General features: G+C 37.2%; 3 protein-coding genes across 4 annotated transcripts in view; 2 read left to right on the top strand and 1 right to left on the bottom strand.

Annotated features, from left to right (window-relative positions):
* Nucleotides 1-19,447, top strand: part of LOC306849233 (ALK and LTK ligand 1) — a 97,420-nt gene that overhangs the window by 60,573 nt on the left and 17,400 nt on the right. The gene's annotated exons all lie outside the window — the stretch shown is intronic.
* Nucleotides 1,464-8,440, bottom strand: LOC306849739 (transmembrane protein 47-like). The gene is made up of 3 exons (XM_079385015.1): nt 7,996-8,440; nt 2,356-2,496; nt 1,464-1,896 (listed from the first exon to the last, which is right to left on the bottom strand). The coding sequence occupies exons 1-3, from the start codon at nt 8,228-8,230 to the stop codon at nt 1,718-1,720; spliced, it is 555 nt and encodes a 184-aa protein (XP_079241141.1). The 5' UTR covers nt 8,231-8,440; the 3' UTR covers nt 1,464-1,717.
* Nucleotides 13,272-16,819, top strand: LOC306849526 (transmembrane gamma-carboxyglutamic acid protein 1-like). The gene is made up of 4 exons (XM_079384627.1): nt 13,272-13,332; nt 13,901-13,952; nt 14,374-14,534; nt 16,199-16,819. The coding sequence occupies exons 2-4, from the start codon at nt 13,943-13,945 to the stop codon at nt 16,670-16,672; spliced, it is 645 nt and encodes a 214-aa protein (XP_079240753.1). The 5' UTR covers nt 13,272-13,332; nt 13,901-13,942; the 3' UTR covers nt 16,673-16,819.

Raw genomic sequence — 19,447 nt, 5'->3', positions numbered from 1 at the left:
TTCTTTTTACATGTTTATTTGGTTAGTATATAAATTAGTACAATATGTCACAACTGCATTCGGGACAGAAAAAATCCCAACAAAAAGCACGCAATCACTCAAACACGCACTCAAATGATACATGCACCCTCATTCAGACACACCAACATGCACACAACAGACTGACAGTGCTAAAAAAACAATCCTACGGTCTCCCTTTAACTACCTGTATGGATACTTATGCAAAAGACTAATAATCACTCTTCAGATACCAGTCAAAAAACTAGTCTATATGCAAGGCTTGGTTACACCACAAGACCTAGGTTTTCTACACTGCAAAAGTATCTTCTACCAAATCCCTTTTAAACTGAATATGAGATATGCGTAAATATGTTTCAGATGTGTACAAATTAACAATTCATGTGCTATGTACATGATCTGTGATTAAAGTAAAATCTGTTTTTCTTAGCATTTTATAAGAGCAATTATGCTTGGATGCTATGGATAACGGTGTGGTCACATTTACCATTTGGCAAATGTTCGCATTCGAAATAGTCATTTCAATTGGAATCCACGCATAGGGGAATTTCACTAGACTGTGAAATTTCGCAATTGGGTTTAAATTGGTCATGTGATTTCGCCGCATTGACCAACACAATGTTTTCGAATTAAAAATAATTTCAGTAGGAATCCAAGCAAAGGAGAATTTCATGCGAGTGTGAAATATTTCGCAACTTGTTCAAATTGGTAATGTGAATTCGCCACATTGACCAACAGAAAGTTGCTTGGTTTAAAAGTGACTTCTGTGTGAGTTGTACTTCATACATCACTACACTATTGACAGTAGACTATGGACCTTCAAAAGTTATGTAATTATTTTTTACCATTACTAACATTTAGTGAAATTTTGTGGCGAAATCCATTCATTCCAATAGGAATCTGTGCGATCAGGAATTTTACACGAGGACAAAAGAGTTCCCCCTGGCAGATTTCACTCGTATTCATTAAGTCAGTCGTGCAAATTCCCCATGCTGAACAACAGAAAGCTGCTTGGTTTGAAAGTGACTTAAAGCGATTGACATTGGACCTTTTTTTGGCCTGCAAAATCTCGCAAACATGACCACACCTTAAGCATAAGATCTTTTTGACCAGTTTACAATTATACAATGTCTTTAGTTTGGCTGATTATTACTTTACTGTACCAATAACACTGTTTCTCATTTCAAGCAGCATGATTTTTCAACTTTATATTCTCGGGTGCATTCTATACAGTTTAATTTTGTCTTTAAACCTATCTTGTATCTTTCAGGTCACAAAACACGTCTATCATGACAGTTTTATTCTGTCAGAATTGTAGACATCTGTCTTCCCCCACCACAGATGGAGGTTTCCCCACTGATTACATCACAGACTGGCTGTATTCCTGTGAACACAGGCTGACATCCAGAATCAGATGCTCATCTGATAGAAGAAGATCAGAGGTGTTAGAATGACATGAGGAGAGATGACATACAGAAAAAGAACGAGAGTTTGATGGTGGGGTTTAATTGCGTGATAGAGTAATCTGAGGGGAAAAGAATCAAAATCTATGTATCTAACAGCTCGGCATTGCCCTGCATTTCAAGGGTCTTTGAGTGTTTGCAAAGTCAAGGGTCAGTTCCGAACCAACGTTCAGTGCATGAGCTGCTATCACAACAGTGAAGAGGACATTGAAGTGCATTGTGGGTGTTGTAGATGTTTAGTAGTAATCTTCGTAGTTTTTGGGGTTTAGGCAGTAGAGAATCGCTCCTCCGAAGGAGAAGATGGTGGCTCCCCAAGCCAGACCGTAGCCCCAGTTAAACTCGTGGTATATTCTCAAACTGATGGTCTCGATGAACTTGATGGGATACAGCACCAAACAGCAGGCCTGTAGGACCACTGTGAGAAACAGAAGAGCGCTGGTAATGAAATTTGCAATCATCAAAGAGACAAAAGTAGGTTAAGAACATTAAAAGTCTTCTGAATCCTCAATGGGCTTTATTCCTTGATAAGTTCCTCAACAAAGTGAGCGACTTCAAAGCGATGTAAAAATCCTCTCAAAAGAGATGCGAAAATGTCTGTTTCAGATATACCTTACATCTTTTCAGATGCGTTCATATCGAGAACAACTGATTACTGAAGCAGCTGTGTGATGTGGCTTGGAAAAAAATGCATTTGCTGTTTCCTGGTCCATTAGCTGCAGCAGTCTTAGAGCCAACAACACATTTTAGATTCATAATACATGAACCCTAATTTAATTTGCATGGAAAACAGAAATGGGAAGCCAACTCAATGCCTTCAGTGTAAGTGTGTGTGTGTGTGTGTGTGTGTGTGCGCGCACGGTTGTGTCTATTTCACCTGCGGCAAAGAGCATAACAGCGACCGGTCGGTAGAAGCATCTCCTGGAGCGAATGCAGACAGACACCAGGGCCACCAGGAAGGAAAGGAGGATAAGGAATACTCCACCCAACAACAAAGCCAAAGTGGCGATCTGCCAGTCTGCATTAAATCAATACATAAAAACACAACAGATCAGTTTCATATATTACACTGCATGCATTATATTCATATTATATGAACATTATATCAGATGAAAGTAAATTCTCATGGAATATATGCCTCATTTACTAAATGTGCTAAAGAAACATTCAAGACGTAACTATCCACAAATGAAGTGTATCAAAATTTGGTCTCTTTGAAAAGTATTCTATGGCTTCAGAAGACTTGTAATACAGCGTCATATGTACCATTTTTTCTTATGTTTTCATGTCCTTTTTGAAGCTTGAAAGCTTCAGTCTCCATGCACAGTGGATAGAAAACAGCAACAAACAATGTTTGTAATTCACGGTGTGTGTGTGTTCACTGCTGTGTGTGTGCACGTTGGATGGGTTAAATGCAGAGCACGAATTCCGAGTATGGGTCACCATACTTGGCAGTATGTCACTTCACTAATTCTCCTTTTGTGTTCCTTAAAAACCAATGAAATGGAATAAGGATGAGTGGAAACACTTTTTAGTTATCATTAGTTAATGCACTAAACTAACAATGAGGAATTTTTTTTTTACAGTATTTATAAATCTTGGTTAATGTTAGTTAATAAAAATTACACCTATTCATTGTTAGTTCATGTTTACTCCGGTTCTTTAAATAATATTTTCAGACTTTTGGTTTTAATAAATACTTCAGCAGTCATTTTCATTGTTAGTTTGACTTATGTAGTTAACTAATGTTAACAAATGGAGCCTTATTGTAAAGTGTTACGAGACCAGTAAATAATGACAGAATTATAATATTTTTGTAAATGATTCCTTTAACAGACTCTAACAAACACTCACATCTTGGGTTAGCGTAACTGAAAGAATGAACCTCTATGGGCAGCAGAGAGCTTATCGATAATTCTGGTGGGCTAAATGGGGCATCACGTAATGTATTCCTCCCCCCCCTTTCTCTCTTCTTCAGTCCCTCGTTTCTGCTTTTCATTCAAGCACTCTGAGACACTCAGCTAGAGTAGGGCCCAGAAATAGCACTGAATCCTCCATGGAACGCAGGAGTGAGGGAGGGAGCAAGGAGAAAGAGACAGAGAGGAGGTGCCTGACACAATATGCCTGCTTCCATATCTGACGACATGAGATTATATGTGTGGAATCTCACATGCACTTCGGGACGACTCCTGAGGAATCTCATTAGGTAGGCAAAGGGGAAAAACAGACAATCTCTGAGGAGTGACTTGCCAAGATTTTTTAAGCTACAGAAGCTGAAGGAATCATTTTTTTCACATTTTTCTTATTGCATTTATTTCTCAGCATGTCAAATTATTTAAATTAGTTAACAGTAGCTTACATTTAGAGATAAATATGCTACAAAAAAAAAAAAAAAGAAACAGATCCAAACAAAGCCATTTTCATTTTTATATGAATCAAAGTCAAAGATTCAATGACTTGTTTTGAATCATTAATTAATCAGTGTTTGTGCATCAATCAGTTGAGTGAATAATTAAATGACTGACTCATAAAGACAGTTATTTGTTTGGAATCATGAATGATTCACCGTTTGTGAACAAACCAGTTAAACGAATGATACAAAGACTTTAAGGACTTTTCACTTGTGTTGAATCATGAATGAATGGGACTGTCCCAAATGGCACACTTCATGTGCACTTGCGGTGTTGTGGACTTAAGGTCATTGGACACGGAGTTGAAATTTTCACACATTAAAAAATAAATACGCCCTCATGTTTGTGTCAATCACGTTTGCACACTGCCACCGAAACTTTCGTCCGTCAAAAAAAAAAAAATCTGCGTTTACGCAACTGTAGCATGCATTTTGATAGGAAAGGATGAGGAAAACGGAAAAACGCACGCAAAAAATTCGGACTCAGTGTGCAATGACCTAGTCGATGGACACTATTGTGGACAGTCAAATTGGTGTTACAGATTTCTACTTGACATTCAAAGCAGCGTTACGTCACGAAAGTGTGGACTCCGAGGAAGAACCACCCTGCCTTTTTGGACAGGGCCAATCAGTGTTTAACATACCAATTAAATAAATGATTCAATGACTCATTCATAAAGATCACTTGTTTCCTTTCTGAATCAATCAGTGTTTATGAACAAATCAGTTGAGTAAATGATTCAATGACAAGGAAAGTCATGTGTCTTAAATGTCTCTCTTTGTACATGTACAGTATTTGTGAAGCATTCGTATAGTCTGTATTTTTTATCTTCTATTTTTTAGTTTGTATAGGGTAATATTTATGTGAAGCATTCGTATAGTTGTATTTTTTTATCCTTTATTCTTTTGGTTTGTATAGGGTAAATACTTATATATACTGTAGTATACTTGTAGTTAAATCTGTCAGTAGGTTAGTAGTGTATAGGTTTATAGTGTTTTTTACTTCATTGTTGTATGTCTGTATTTATGTAGCACCGTGGTCCTGCGAGACATGACATTTCGTTCCACTGTATGTCCCCACATGTAGCGGAATGACAATAAAGCTCAACTTGACTTGACTTGACTTAAATCATAAATTAATTGGTCTAAATGAATCCGTTTGAGTAAATAATTAAATGACACACTCATAAAGACTGGTGCATTAGTTCCAGAAAAGGTTGCTGAAAGCACAATCGAACGCTTTACTTACATCATGTCTGTTTTTTTTCAGTATGGGGATGATGGGGAATGTTGAAAATGACTTAAAAAAAGAATAAGATGTCTGTGTTTACACAGGGCTACCTTGGATCTAAAAATCTTAAAGTTTTCATTTACTTTCTATTATTCAGAGGTAAGCAAACAATCTGTTGCAACATTGGTCATTGATGTTAAATGTTTGTTGTTTTAGGTCTTGTATTACTATATATGAGGCCAACAACAGCAAACTATGGCATTTTGCATCTCTTATGCTCACAAATAAGTACTGAAATGATTATATACATTAGAAACAAAAACTATGATGTTTTTATTTAGTCATCGTGTGATAAATGATTCAATTACTGAACAAAGCATTTCATAAGACATTGATGGCTGTTTGTTTAAATAAAACCATAAAAGCCCTGGATCCTGTCGCAGGGTTTTGTTATTCCACTGTGATATCTGTAAATAGAAACATTTTCATCAGCTTGGGAAAATGATCTATAATTTTCTCTGCTGGAAAATAATCATTTCTAGCACTAAATCATGTCAAAACATCATTTTCAGAGATGGCTGAGAGCTGCTCTGGGCCACTTCAGCTTCATTCCACCATACTGGTTTCAAACATAAACAAAGCCTTTTTACCAAATAAGGTTTATGATTCAGCATAATAAATATGTCTGTCACCACAGGAAGTTGGACAGAGATGTATGAAAACAGAGCTGCTGATATTCGCTTCTATTTAAAACAAAATTCTGACACCTCGCCCTCCGACCCCTCTGGATAGCCGCCAAAAGCCTGCAAATCATCAACAAGAGTGTCTTTCTGCCATCTGGGAAAAAGATTTCGACTTTATGTAACCTTGAGGTCCATGTCTGAGGGGTCTCTGGCAGAATGGAGCTTATCCAAAAACCCCTGAAGGACTACAGATGGAAATAAGGATACGAGATAAAAATCAAAACATTCATTACTATAATCTGTTTTTCAGCAAGCAAGTGCCTCTTGGCTAGTTCTTTCAATCTGATACCGTGATGAGGGGAGAAAGAAGTCCAATGTCATAGACTGAATTATGTCAATAAGAGAAAGACGGGAAGAGAAATCAGTATACTTTGTGCCGCGGACTTCACATTGAACTGCTGCCTCTTCTCCAGTCGAGCATAACATCAGCACAAATAGACTCTCACACACTTTCGCCACATTCCTGTTGTTCGCGATTATCTCTCCCCGAGATAATTTCACAACCTCACATTTCTGTGTGCATGTAACAGGGAGTGTGTTTATGTTAACATATCTATGTTGTTTAATTGACAGAGATAAACTTAAAATGATACCCTGGAGTTGACGAAAGGTTAGCAAGCGAATATGTTGGTATATAAGAGGCTGTGGAGTCAGCCGGTAATTGCGAAGCTAATGAGATTTAGTTTAATGCATGGTGCATGACACAGAGAAAACACAGAGGAAATGGAGTGACTGATTACAGAAAAGCCCAAAATCAATAATACGCTGCATGAGGGAAGCCATTCACCCAGGCCGCTCCTTTGGTATTTTGACTGGAGCTTCATGACTTTGTATGGAGTCAAACTGTGCTTTTTACAAATGACGGGACAAGGTCCAGAGCCCAACAAGTTGTTATTGCAAACCAGAGCTAAAATAACATCTTAAATCTTAACTGTGCTTGGCTATCCGAGACTTAACTATATAAAAAAAATGTGGCACCAAATAGCTCTGCCAACATACAAAAGTGAATATGGTGGGGAAGTGCCCCAAACTGTGGTTTATTCGCTATTAAACCTTCACGGACACCAGAAAGGACATTTCTTTTTCAGGGCAAAATGACATTTCTAGAATGCAGCACTTGTTTCCTTGGTAACTAATCTGTCCACATTAGGGCCTCTAGGGAGCTCTCCTCTCAAACTTAACCTCACTCCTTGCCCGGTGAGGAGACCTTAACAAAGGCTCATTTTGTAGACAACAAAAGCAGAATGAAACCCCAGCTGGACCACTGATTCCATCACACATTCCCACATCATCCAAAAGCCCTTCCACCAAACAAGCTGTGAATAAAATACAGCGTCCTAGTAAATGTTAAGGATCGATATCAATTTATTAATGAAGCATTCTTCACAAACATTGTCTCTGTAATTAGATTAATCCTGCCTTGCTGTAGGCTGGAGAGTCCTTTTATTAAACAGGACGAATTCACCATTAGCTCAAGCCCAAGCTGTTTTCCTTTGAACTAACTAGTATCACAAAGATTTTAAGTCTTGTACATAAAAATAAGTCCTAGTAATACTAATTAGCAAATACACCAACAGTAACTTGCATCTTTTTGTCTATATATTATATGCCCTTGCTCATTACACAGCATTAAATATTAAAATCAACTACTCAAATGTTTATTCCAATAGTTGGTAACCTATTAAGATTTTTAACTTAACTAGAAAAAAAGAAATTGAAATAAAGAATGTAACAATTAGGATAGATCTCGAGTTACATATTTAACAATAGGCTACTAAAGTTGAAATAGATACAAGTAACATTAAAGGTCTAAATGTGTAAAAACGACTTGTCACCTCTGTTTTAATCTGACAAAGAAATGCAAAACGCAAATTGTTGACTGTTTTCTCAGTATTTAGAAAGAGCTGGTTAAGCATGAGCTGAACAATGAGTGATAATGATGCGCTAGGGAGCGAAGGGCCCCTTTTGTTATCTCATAAATCAAATATGTACCTCCAGGGCCATGTTGCAGAGCTCACTAAAGTTAAAAAGACTGCGTCCTTTTTTGTTTCCCCCGCATCTTAAAATATGCATGTGCAGCTCATCCAGTTCGAACATTGTTTACTGCAAAGTTACAAAAGTAGCGGGTCTCACCGGTCCCTTTCTGCCCCAGCGTGCTGTCGCACAGCCAGTCCGGGGAGGCAACGTGCTTCCTGCACGACTCCCACAGGGACAGGTGGTACTGGTCATCCGCGGTGACCCACGCCGGACTCAGCACGGCCCCAACATCCAGGCACAGCGCGAGGAAAATACACACCAGACCCACCAACTTCAGGGGCGTCAACGCCGACACGCGCATTTCCTCCGCTCCGCTCACGGATGAGGCCATGTCGGCTGGATGCGCCGGTGATGAGGAGCGATGTTGCGCTGCGTCGCGGAGAAGCCAGGAACGATGATCCCAGACAATGTTTTTGGATCCGTATTCGCGATCAGTGTTTTGAAGATTGTGGAGCAGCTGCGCGAGAGGGACGCTTTAGCAGCTGCCCTCGCGCTCATGTGAACTCGACTGCACTGCACATTATTGAAAAATCTCTGCTGCACCTGCAGGGTCCTAGTGCCTAGCTAGAAATCCCTGTTCACAAACCCAGTCTGCCTGACAAAGTAAATTTCATTCATCACTAATAAGGGTAGGGGAGAGTGGGGACGGTTGCAACACTTTTTGCATTTCCTTTAGTTTTTCAGAGACTGCTTGCATTATAAAGCCAGAATTTTAATACAATAAAGCAACATCAGTCGGCTACTCACCCACATTGCTTTAACACGTGCACATATGATTATATACACACAATTTATACTTGAATAAAGTCCAATGTTGCAACTGACCCCCAACAGTGGACGGTTGCAACATTTATTCGAATGCAATTAAAACCATTCTTAAATATCATTTAGTAGGTTCTTTATTTTATTTGTGCATAGACATGGTCTTTAATAAGTTAAATTGCCTGTATAAAAACAAAGAATACTAAATGGAAGAAAAAAAAATCATGTAACATGTAACAACCTTGTCTTGGTTAATTATGACAATACATTTGAACTGCAAAATATTAATTTAATCAGAATCAAGACACTAAAACTTAAAAATAGCCTACTTCTGTTAACATCTGTGAAAGGTTACTGAACTAAGGCCAGTTGCATGAACTTAGTAACTGTCTTAAGAACTAGTTTGACCAACTAGCAGTTAACCAAGTGTATCAATGTTGTGGTACAGCATGTTGGGACGGTTGCAACAACATGTTGCAACTGTCCCCACCCTTGATAGCCGTGATAAAACTTGGTATAACAGCTTGACACAATATCTTTGACATGCTAGCTATGCCTATTAGAAGCTAAGAAAACACAGATATATATCATATGTTCTTACAATGCTTCACGCAAACAACTTAGTATGACAAAAAAATTTAAAAAAATACTTTTTTACCATGAAAATAATTTTTGGTAAAAGGAAAGGTCACATGTGCCTAATTTCATCCAGGAAGGATGGTGGGCTGATTTAGCATGTGCAGCATGAATATCATTACTGTAGCTCATTCCTGATTGAATGTTGCAACTGTCCCCACTCTCCCCTAAAGCAATTATAAGTAAGCTTACCAACAAAGCAAATGATTATGAACAATGTTTTGACATGTTCTTTCAAATAAAACAATTTCATTTAAAAAAGAAATGGCGATGCCATAGAAGAACCATTGTTTCCACACCATTCAGTCAAAAGTTCTTTAAAGAACCATCTCTTCCTTACATTTTTATAATCTAAAGAACCTTCTTTCACCACAAAGAAGCTTTTGTGAAACAGAAAGGTTCTTCAGATGTTAAAGGTTCTTTATGGAACCATTTGACAAAAAGGTTATTCTATGGCATCGTGAAGCACCTTTATTTTTAAGAGTGTATAAAGGTTATAAAAACAAAATAAACGTGTCGAGAAATAGCTGTGATTTTATAGCATGTTAATATGTAACATGGAATTAACCGTGATGACCTGACGTATAAAGAGAATCGCTGAATCGTATTCTCATCCTGTTTTTTTTTAAGCGTTCAAAAGAATCGATTCGCGTAAACGTTCCGTCACTGCCTCTCATCTGGCGTTTGTGGTGGCATATTTCTCTCACATGCTTTTCCCTCATTTGTTATTTTCTCTCATTCTCCCGCTTCATTTATCTGTGCTATGTGCTCTCACAAACACACGCATGGAGCAATGTGTCTTATTTCAAACAGACAATCATTTTTCTCAGAATAATTAGACACATACTTGTGCTGGATTGCAGGAAATGAATGCTATCCAAACATTTTGTGGGAAAGGGAAATTACTTGAATATTTAATCCCAAAATGAACTGATGAATAATGTATATAAAACTGTTCATTTAAAAATAGGTCTATTTATTATTTTCAGTAAGTAGATAAACTGCATATCATTATTAGACAAGTAAACATAATATTCACTTACATAGTACTGTTTCTAGGCATAGGCAAGCTAGCTCGCCTAGAGCGCCACCAGCTGAATGAGCGCAAGTAGCCTACTGCCACTACATTTTGACAGGGCTGTGATCAGGTGTGGGGCGCGGGCCATCAGCAGAAAAAGAAACTAAATAAATAAAACAGTAAACAGCCAACGGACGTAACTTAGAATGGGAGATGGATCGGTTTGTGAAAGGGAAGAGAAAAGCCATAGATGAAGTCGCACAGACCCACGCAAGGTGCTGGTCATTCAAAAGCTAAATGTAGAAAATATAACGAGGCATATCTTGCTCTCGGCTTAACTCACCACCGGACACCGTCGCGCCGCAATAGTTAGCTAGAGGCTATCTCTACACTGGACGCACGCGACAAATCATTTGAACTTTGTGTCAGCACGTTATATATAGAACGAGGCATCTGTTTAATGTCGGGGATTTGTTGTTTCGCATCGCGCCGCGCCGAATCCAGTGTAGACAGCGTCACTGATAATAATAATGGAATCTACTGTTTTTTGTCGCGGCGCAACGCAGGTTTTGTCGTTGGTGAGGAGGATGAAAAGCCTGTGTGTGTCATATGCGGACAGCACGAGACCCACAAAAAATAACAGTTTTTCATAAATGTTTTTTATAGGTTTAAAGGGGGCGCGACCATTGGACAGAGACCATAGACTGTAAAAAAACAACAACAAAAAAACAGCACGAGACTCGAAAAAATAAGTTATTCTCTCTATGCTATTTTTCAATGTTTAAAGTGATGCAGCCCCTCCCCCCCTATGTTTTTTAAATAATAAAAAAGCGTTAATTTTTCATAATGTTTAGTGAAACTATTTGGTAGTCTGAGGTGGGATGGGGATTTGTATAGGTTTAAAGGGGGGCGCGACCAAAAAAGTTTGAGAATCACTGGGCTAAAGTAGCCTGTCATTCTGACGTTGCCTGTACGCCATTGGATCAGGGCGCTGATTGTTGCATGCAAAGTTTGCATTTGGATTTGAAGCGCTCAGCAATGCCATTAGATCAATGGGTTCTGTCAGTGTTTTGGCAAGGTAAGGCTTTTTTTTAGCCATTCAAGTTCAAATGCCAATTTAAAATACTGGTGCATAAAAAGTGCACACAATCAGTATTTTGTTTAGGCAGTAGGCTATATGTGGCAGTCGAAAAATCATGTTTCAAATTAAACTGGTCTAAAAACTGCGTTTTTGTGCCAATGCGTTGTTAAAGGTTCAGTGTCAATTTAAAGGTTTACAGCCAATTAAAAAAATATTTGTGTAGTAAAATTCGCTAATTCACAAGATCAATACATACTTTATTAAACCGATTTGTCAAATTTAACGCATCCTTACGGAAGTGTCGACAAATAAATAAATAGGGATTTCGCCTATAGGGCATCAAAATGGCTAGAAACGGCCCTGCACTTATATACAAGTCAAAAGACAGATGAATCATATCCTCCATTTAATGTAGTAATGTAAGGTTAGGGTCAACGTGCATTCAGCCTGAAAAAGAATGCATTGTAGCCTACATGATTGGAAAGTCTGTTAACAGGGACACCTGAAACTTCATAATACCATCAACAGCTTGCTAACAAAAGTCGTAACAGAAATAAATACCACCCTTAATACATTCTTTGTTCAATTCACAAGATTTACACTCACATTCTTCCTTAACTCCACTGCGTATTATTAACACAGCAAGATTAACATCAAAGTCAATTACTCTTTCCAATTCATCATGAATGAGCTTTTCATCTGGGAATAAAGAAACATAATTCCTTCTGAGTTAAAATGGATGATTGTTGTTTAACAGGTTAAAAATACTGGTTTGCCTCGAAGGTGAATAATACATTCAGAATGTAACAGACTGGCAGCCTCCAGTTGCCTGAAGGTTGTTTGTTTTTTCCACTGCAAAGACATGACCGCCTCTTTCTCCTCTCATAGTCAGGTCAATAGAAATTGAAAGAGTTGAAAGTTCCCTGTCGGTCAAGGTTGGATATTCAAAAATCAAGCTTGCCTTAGCCACATTTTTTTTATATTATATTTTTTACCCTTAGCCACATTTAACAGCTTTCCCCTCTGAGTCAGTGAATACGCATAATTCTGGGTTTATCCGATCTTTATGTACAGAATATAAAATTGTGTTTTAAGACATAGGCCAATTGTGCTTTCTGGCAACTCAGATTGCCGATTCTAATCAGAGAGAGAAGAAAATGAACTCTATAGCCCCCCAAAAGACATTATTCAAGATAATAGCTAAACAAGACACAAATTTATTTAGTGAATCCCTGTTGATTAATACACGTCAGAGAAAATGAGCAAGATTACTGTGATAGCACGTGTGTCTGCCCATCACAATATCAGGGACAGTAAATGTATATCCATCACTTATAACGCATTCTTCATCTTTTGTTTATCTTAATAACTTTTGTTTAAATTTAATTACTTTATTACTGTAGGCCTATTATTTAATTTTCTTTTACTTTCTTTTGAAATATGGATATTTCATTTTATTCATTGCTTTTAGGCTAGTTGATTATATGTACAATTTTGTTTTACTTTTTTACACGAAAAAAAAATCCATAGCTATGCTAGATTCATTTTGATAGTAGCCTATGTAGGCTACTCTTGAAACACACTGAAATGTAAATAAAATGTAAATTATGGAAAAAAATAGCCTTTATAAAAACGATGAGATAAAAAGCAACGGTTAAGACCGGCGGAATAAACTGTTCATCACAACTAAATTTATCACATTCACTGCGTTTAATTCACACCGATTTAAACACTACAAATTCCTTCCTGTCTCACATATTTACAAAAAAAAGGGATTTATAAAAGAAGGAATCTTGTTCTGTAATTACTCCCCATAACCCGAAACCCGAGTCAGCGGCTCACACGTTCGTTCCTATCCAGTTCATTCTGACTCCTGACTGCGCATGCGCCAAATCAGGACATTGGGACTAACGGTGTACGCGTCTGGGTGGAACGGGTAAACAGTTTTTGTTTATTTTTGTTCATCTAATTTAAAGTCGCAGCCTTTTCTAATTATTATACACAAAACATATAGCTTCGTGCGCGTCGATGGTTATTTTAATTTGTGCCGTTTTTATGTATAAAACCGCATCGACAAGCCTCAGTCGATATTCATCACGTAACGTTATAGGGATTGAATTAACCAACACTTTTGTATGCCTATCATGTTTTTTTTAACGTTTCGAGGCGGGAGCTTTACGTTTCTGTATAGTGAAATAACAGTTTTGTGCTTGTCAAAAACGTACCTGTTTTTATTCGTGTGCTGACAATGGTTGACTGTGTCCTGTACGTTACATGCTAGTAAGCTAACAGTCCTTGAGCCATACAAAATGATTTATGTTTTTGGACAGATTTATGCAGTTCATTGTGATTTAACATGTGGACACCGCTCTGTAGCCGAATTCCATCAAGAATATTGCTGTTGTTTTGACTTTGTTTTGAGAAAGTGAAAATGCATGAGCACAAGTGATATAAGTTACTGTAAATGGGTGGTCGTTGATTAAATGTGGTCGTCTGTTCTGTAGTTCCCAAGGTCCATTTTCCCTCTTTGAAAAGCTGCAGGAATCATGGGAGCCGGTGAGTCTTTTTATAGTTTTTATTTCTGCCAGAGACTGTTATATTTTCAAGGATGCCGTTTTGTGTTTCTTAACGTTGCCTAGATATGTAGAGGGTGTGTATGCTGAGCCAGTCTGTGATCTCATGGTTGTCACGTAAGGTGATGCATCTTTCTGTCAGTAATTTCCCATTAGTATTAGTCACAGATTGTCAACAGGGGTCTTGACCTAAATAGTGCTTCTAATATTTAATCCATGCCTAATCAGATAATTATGCATCACAATATAGCATCTGTTTTATTTCTCCCACTCTCAATGCTGAGGAACAGTAGGCTACTCTTTCACAAGCTCCCTGTGCCTGGGAGGAAGCGGCATTTAAAAGAAATCACTCAGTCCCCCTCCTTGTTTCTGTGCTGTATGCTTGTTGTTTGTGTCTCCGCCAGTGTTCCTGCCAGCAGATGCCGCACACTCGGTGCTGCGGAGGCTCCCGAGAGCAAACTTCTTCTTGGAGGAGATGAAACAAGGGAACATCCAGCGAGAATGCAGGGAGGAAATCTGCAGTTATGAAGAAGCCAGGGAGGCGTTTGAGAATGATGAGAAAACTGTGAGTTTGGAGTAGATGGGTGCTTATGTTTTTGCATGAACTTGAACACAACTTCCTCTCAATCATTCCACTCCGTGGCATTTCCTCTAGGCAGGAAGTGAGCATTATCGACAGGAAAGGCTCAGTGGGTACACATTTTCTCAGGATGGTTAATAATGCGTCATTCAGATTAAGGATGTTGTGAGTTCTGTTTATACAAAATATAAGAACAGTGATAACGTCAGTATGTTTTTACGTAATGTGTGCACTTGTTGAGTCCAGGGTAGGGCTGCATGATTTGGGAGAAAAATATAGTTATGTGTTAAACAAATATAGTTTGTTTTTCTCTCTGACGATTGAGATAAAAAAAAAAATAATAATCACTACAGGTTTGATGTGCTTGTTTGTAGATGCACATTTGGCCAAAAATGGTTTTGATAATAATTGTGAATATAATTATTAATATTGTGATTATTATTTGTATTAAATAAAAATATGAAATTAAATAATTTAAGAAAAATAATACAACAGTAAATTTATTTTATAGTAAAACTTTAAAATTACAAGATTAATATATGTGACCTTAGACCACAAAACCAGTCTTAAGTCACTGAGGTATATTTGTAGCAATAGCCAAAAATACATTGCATGGGTCAAAATTATTGATTTTTCTTTTATGACAAAAATCATTGGGACATTAAGTAAAGATCATGTTCCATAAAGATATTTTGTAAATTTCCTACTGTAAATATATCAAAACTTATTTTTTGATAGTAATATGCATTGCTAAGAACTTCATTTGGACAACTTTAAAGGCAATTTTCTCAATATTTGGATTTTTTTGCATCCTCAGATTCCAGATTTTCAAATAGTTGTATCTCAGCCAAATATTGTCCGATCCTAACAAACCATACATCAATGGAAAGCTTGATGTATAAATCTAAATTTTGAAAAATTGACCCTCATGACTGGTTTTGTGGTCCAGGGTCACAAATATGGCACTCTTTATTTCTTCATTTTCAAACGTTAAACCATCAAGATTTTATTTTGGTGTATAATCTCAGGCTCAGGCTTTCAGGGTTCTTTTTGAATCATGAATTGTGATTGGAATTGGAAGAAGAATGTACTAAATTGTAACAAATGTAAAACATTCTGGACAATGAAGTATTCTTCCACCCTTGTCCACAAATGTTAATTTAAATAGAAAAACTGAATGCAAATTTCTATAAGGTCTCATTTCAATTTGTCTGTCATTCTCTCTGTCCATTCGTCCTTCAAACTTCAGGGCTTTTTGAACTTTCTTCAAAAAAGTCAAGATTCAAAGTTTGCCTTAACAAACTTTGCTTTATTAGTAAAAAATTTATTTTCTCCATTTCTTTTTGAATTTAATTAATTTATTTATACTTCCTACATTCTGAAATGTTTTGAAATGCAATTCTACATCAGTTTGCTATTTTAATTCAAATTCAGGAACTGAATTGTTGTTCAAAATGCATTTTCAGGTCAGTTCTGTGGTGCACAGTCATTGCTTTGTGTTGGTGTGCTAAGTCTTGATTATCGGTCTTGATGACATTGAGGAGGGTGTGGTTTTTGTTTTCAATACAAACGACTTTGTTGTCCTTTGCTTATTATTTATGTTTATGCAGACACTGTCCTTAACTAATTGTGTTTTTTCACCCTTACAGAGGCGATTCTGGGAGGAGTACCAGCGTGAAAGCAGCCCCAGGCCTGGAGGACTGGAGTCCATCGCCGGTGGCGTTCATTCCCTGTACCTGATCTTACCCCTGCTGCTGGTTTTGCTGCTCATTGCTGCGGTTTCCATCACAGTTTGGAGATGCCACTCACACAAAAGATCCCAGCAGAGTCCTGCCATTGGGCGCCCACAAAGAGACACAACCCTATCAGTGGTGTCAATGGACCAGTGGGGTCGGGACTACCATCCTGACATCAGTCCTCACTCAGAGATCAGTGCCCACAGTAGCCCTGCTTACCCAGGCGCTGACCTCACACCTGGGCGGGGCAGTCGGGGTGACCCTCCCCCTTCATACGAGGAAGCTGTGGGCCATACAGATATACAGATTGAAGCAGAGCCTCCACCACAATACGAAGACATCATCAGTAACCACGGTAACACGGTTATCATCTCCCAGGGAAAGTGACGGATCCTCTAGGCATGCTATCCAGCCTCATGTAGGGATGCATTTTGATACCAATACTGTAAACCCTGTCATTCCTTACTCACTGTGTCTCTCTTCTCTTTTATAGCTAATGTTTTTGCGAGATTTGAACATGCTTTGGCCGTTTATTTTTAAGTACTAAAAGTATTTTTTTACAACTTCACTACTACAAATACAGGCTCTTCAACTCCAGCACTAGCATAACAGCTAAACTTCTTTACTTGATTTGAAGAGAAAACAACTTATGCAATAACATTATTCTTAGTACCATCAAAGTCTCTTTAAGACAAGTCATGTCACTCGGCAGCCATCTTTGAAACCCCTCTCGAGCATGCAAGTATTGAGCGGCCATATTGAGCGTTGCATTTTTCCCCATACGTCAAAACTATACGAGTGACACATCTTGGGTATTCTATAGTCTTTGGTACCGTTACGTTGTTAAACATTGAATTGCTTTGATTTCAGAGATTTTCGTAGAACTCATAACAGCATAAAACCTAATCCAAGCCCAAATCCAATGACAAAGTACTGTAATGTCATTAGACATTCTTCCAAGTTAGTAAGTCTTATGAGTGTCAGAACATCTTAGAAATGAACTGAATATTTGGTCAGTTGTGGCCTCTCATGGGACAACTAAAAAAAAATTAAGTGTAAGCAGTTTCAGAGGAAAAAAAATGCACAATATTTTCAGGAAGTTGTCAATTTTAATGTTTACTGACATTCTGTACTTCAACGTTCATTGTAACCTTTATCAATAACCATCTTATTTCTATAGAATTGCATAGACGTCACTATTCACTGGACTCACAGCCTCAATGAAATATTAATATTGTGTTGATTTTTCTTTCCACTAATGTGGCCAAGGATTAAACGGGCATATTAAGCATCCCAAACTGGGAGTTCTAGGACAAGCGAGATGAATTGTCCATTGTGGAGGTAATTAATAAGGAGCAAGAAGCATGCTTTTTGTGTGCAGCTGAGTTGAGCTGTGCGCAGACTTTTAGATTTGGTTTAGGTTTTTTTTTCTCTAATGTCGAGAAATAACAATTATGACTACCTTTACCATGCTGGTTGTTTTTAACTGAATTCTGGTATATTTTGAATGTGTTGAAGGCTGTCTTTACACATGGTTTGATAGTTTGAAACAGTAGTTCGATTCAACCCTTTTGCTTTCACTGTGGTTTTAGGTCAGAATTGCGGTATGTTTGCATTTACAATGCAAGTGTTAGTGGCAACGGAGTAACACTATAAATAGAGTGTGCTACAAAGCATAACTCTCCTCCCACGACAAATGACTTTAACGCTTTAACCTGACACCTTTTATTATATTATAAAGGTATTCATAATGTACATTGTAAAGCATTCTGTATTTTTATAAATAATTGTAACCCAAGTTAAAATGCATTATAATATTTGCAGATTCCTTGTTACATTTAAAATTGGTTGTTTATCATGTGTTTTAATGCATAATATTTTCCAAAAAGTGTAACAATGAATAGGTAAGTATTGTGGTTACAATTATTCATGAGATCATATAGTGGATTTTAATGTGTGTATATATATATATATATATATATATATATATATGCACTTCAGGTAAAGTGTTACTGATTTTTCCTTGAAAATGTCTCTTCAGACTGTTAAAAAAACAACTTTGGATATTTGACACTAACTATCAGGTTGGGCTTGTATTGTGTGTTTAACAGCAAGCGGACACCGTTTACCTCATACCATTTATTCCTGGTTTCTTACTCAGAGTCTAGTTTTCACGTCAGGCCCAGCAACACTAAACAAAAACCAGGAGAGTTTCAGATTAGGATCAAATTATGAGAACAAGCTGTCCTAGTCCCTTAAAAAATTAGAAGGAAAATTCAACAAGGAAATATTCAGTATTAAATATCAGGAAAGTGTGTGTTTATGGGTCTGTGTGTGTGTGTGTGGTTATGAAGGAAAGAGAACATAATGGAAAAGTCAAAGCATTTGTACTGATTCAGGAACTATGAGTGAATGCACTTTTTAGAGCACCGACTGCTCTTTGTAAAGAAATATTAATTGATGTGTAAAGGAATATTAATTGATGTGTAAGATGTGATAAATTACTAAAGAAAAATTGGCAAATGCTGTTTTGTTTATCTTCTTGGCTTTCTACAGTTTATATTCTCAGTTCATCAACAACATGCTCAGCTGACATAAATATGCAAGAAACTCCATCACCAGCACTAACTCAAGAAAGCTTTGTGAAAATCAAAACAGTCTCACTTTGCCTAAAATAGTTTGTGATTTTAAAGGTAATGTGAAATAAGACTACTGTCATTTGAAATACAGTGATGATGTTACAGGTTCGGCAGACTTTGATGTTGCTGTACATGTGCAGGCTGATATTTCTGTCGTAGTTAAGCGTGATTGTGGTGGTGTTTATTGCTTAAGCCTTACTCAGAGATAGATAATGTGTATATATGAATGTATTAAGAACAAATGTCATTTTTAGTAATGATTGAGCTTGACTTTTATTTGTAATAAAAGTTTTTTTTGGCCCTCGCTCCTCTGACTTTGTTCTTATACACTACATATAAATATATATATATATATTTATTCAACAAAGACAGAGAATTGAGAATTGACAATGAAGACTTAAAAATTGTTTCAATGACTGTTTAATTGTATTATAAAAAATAAAAAAAATGTATCATTGTTTCCACAAAAATATTAAGCAGCACAAATGTTCTCAACAGTGATAATACAGAGAATTTCTTGAGT

The sequence above is a fragment of the Barbus barbus genome (genome assembly GCF_936440315.1).
Source record: "Barbus barbus genome assembly, chromosome: 29".
Lineage (NCBI taxonomy): Eukaryota > Metazoa > Chordata > Actinopteri > Cypriniformes > Cyprinidae > Barbus > Barbus barbus.
This window is presented reverse-complemented; position numbering and strand designations above follow the sequence as displayed.

What these genes read in the sequence shown, in the direction of transcription:
- LOC306849739 (XM_079385015.1), bottom strand. Translation starts at nt 8,230, where the DNA reads ATGGCCTCATCCGTGAGCGGAGCGGAGGAAATGCGCGTGTCGGCGTTG. An exon ending in GCTGGGGCAGAAAGGGACCG is followed by an intron (nt 2,497 to 7,995) that starts GTGAGACCCGCT and finishes GATTTAATGCAG; the next exon opens with ACTGGCAGATCGCCACTTTG. An exon ending in TGTTATGCTCTTTGCCGCAG is followed by an intron (nt 1,897 to 2,355) that starts GTGAAATAGACA and finishes TGTTTCTCACAG; the next exon opens with TGGTCCTACAGGCCTGCTGT.
- LOC306849526 (XM_079384627.1), top strand. An exon ending in TTGAGAATGATGAGAAAACT is followed by an intron (nt 14,535 to 16,198) that starts GTGAGTTTGGAG and finishes TCACCCTTACAG; the next exon opens with AGGCGATTCTGGGAGGAGTA.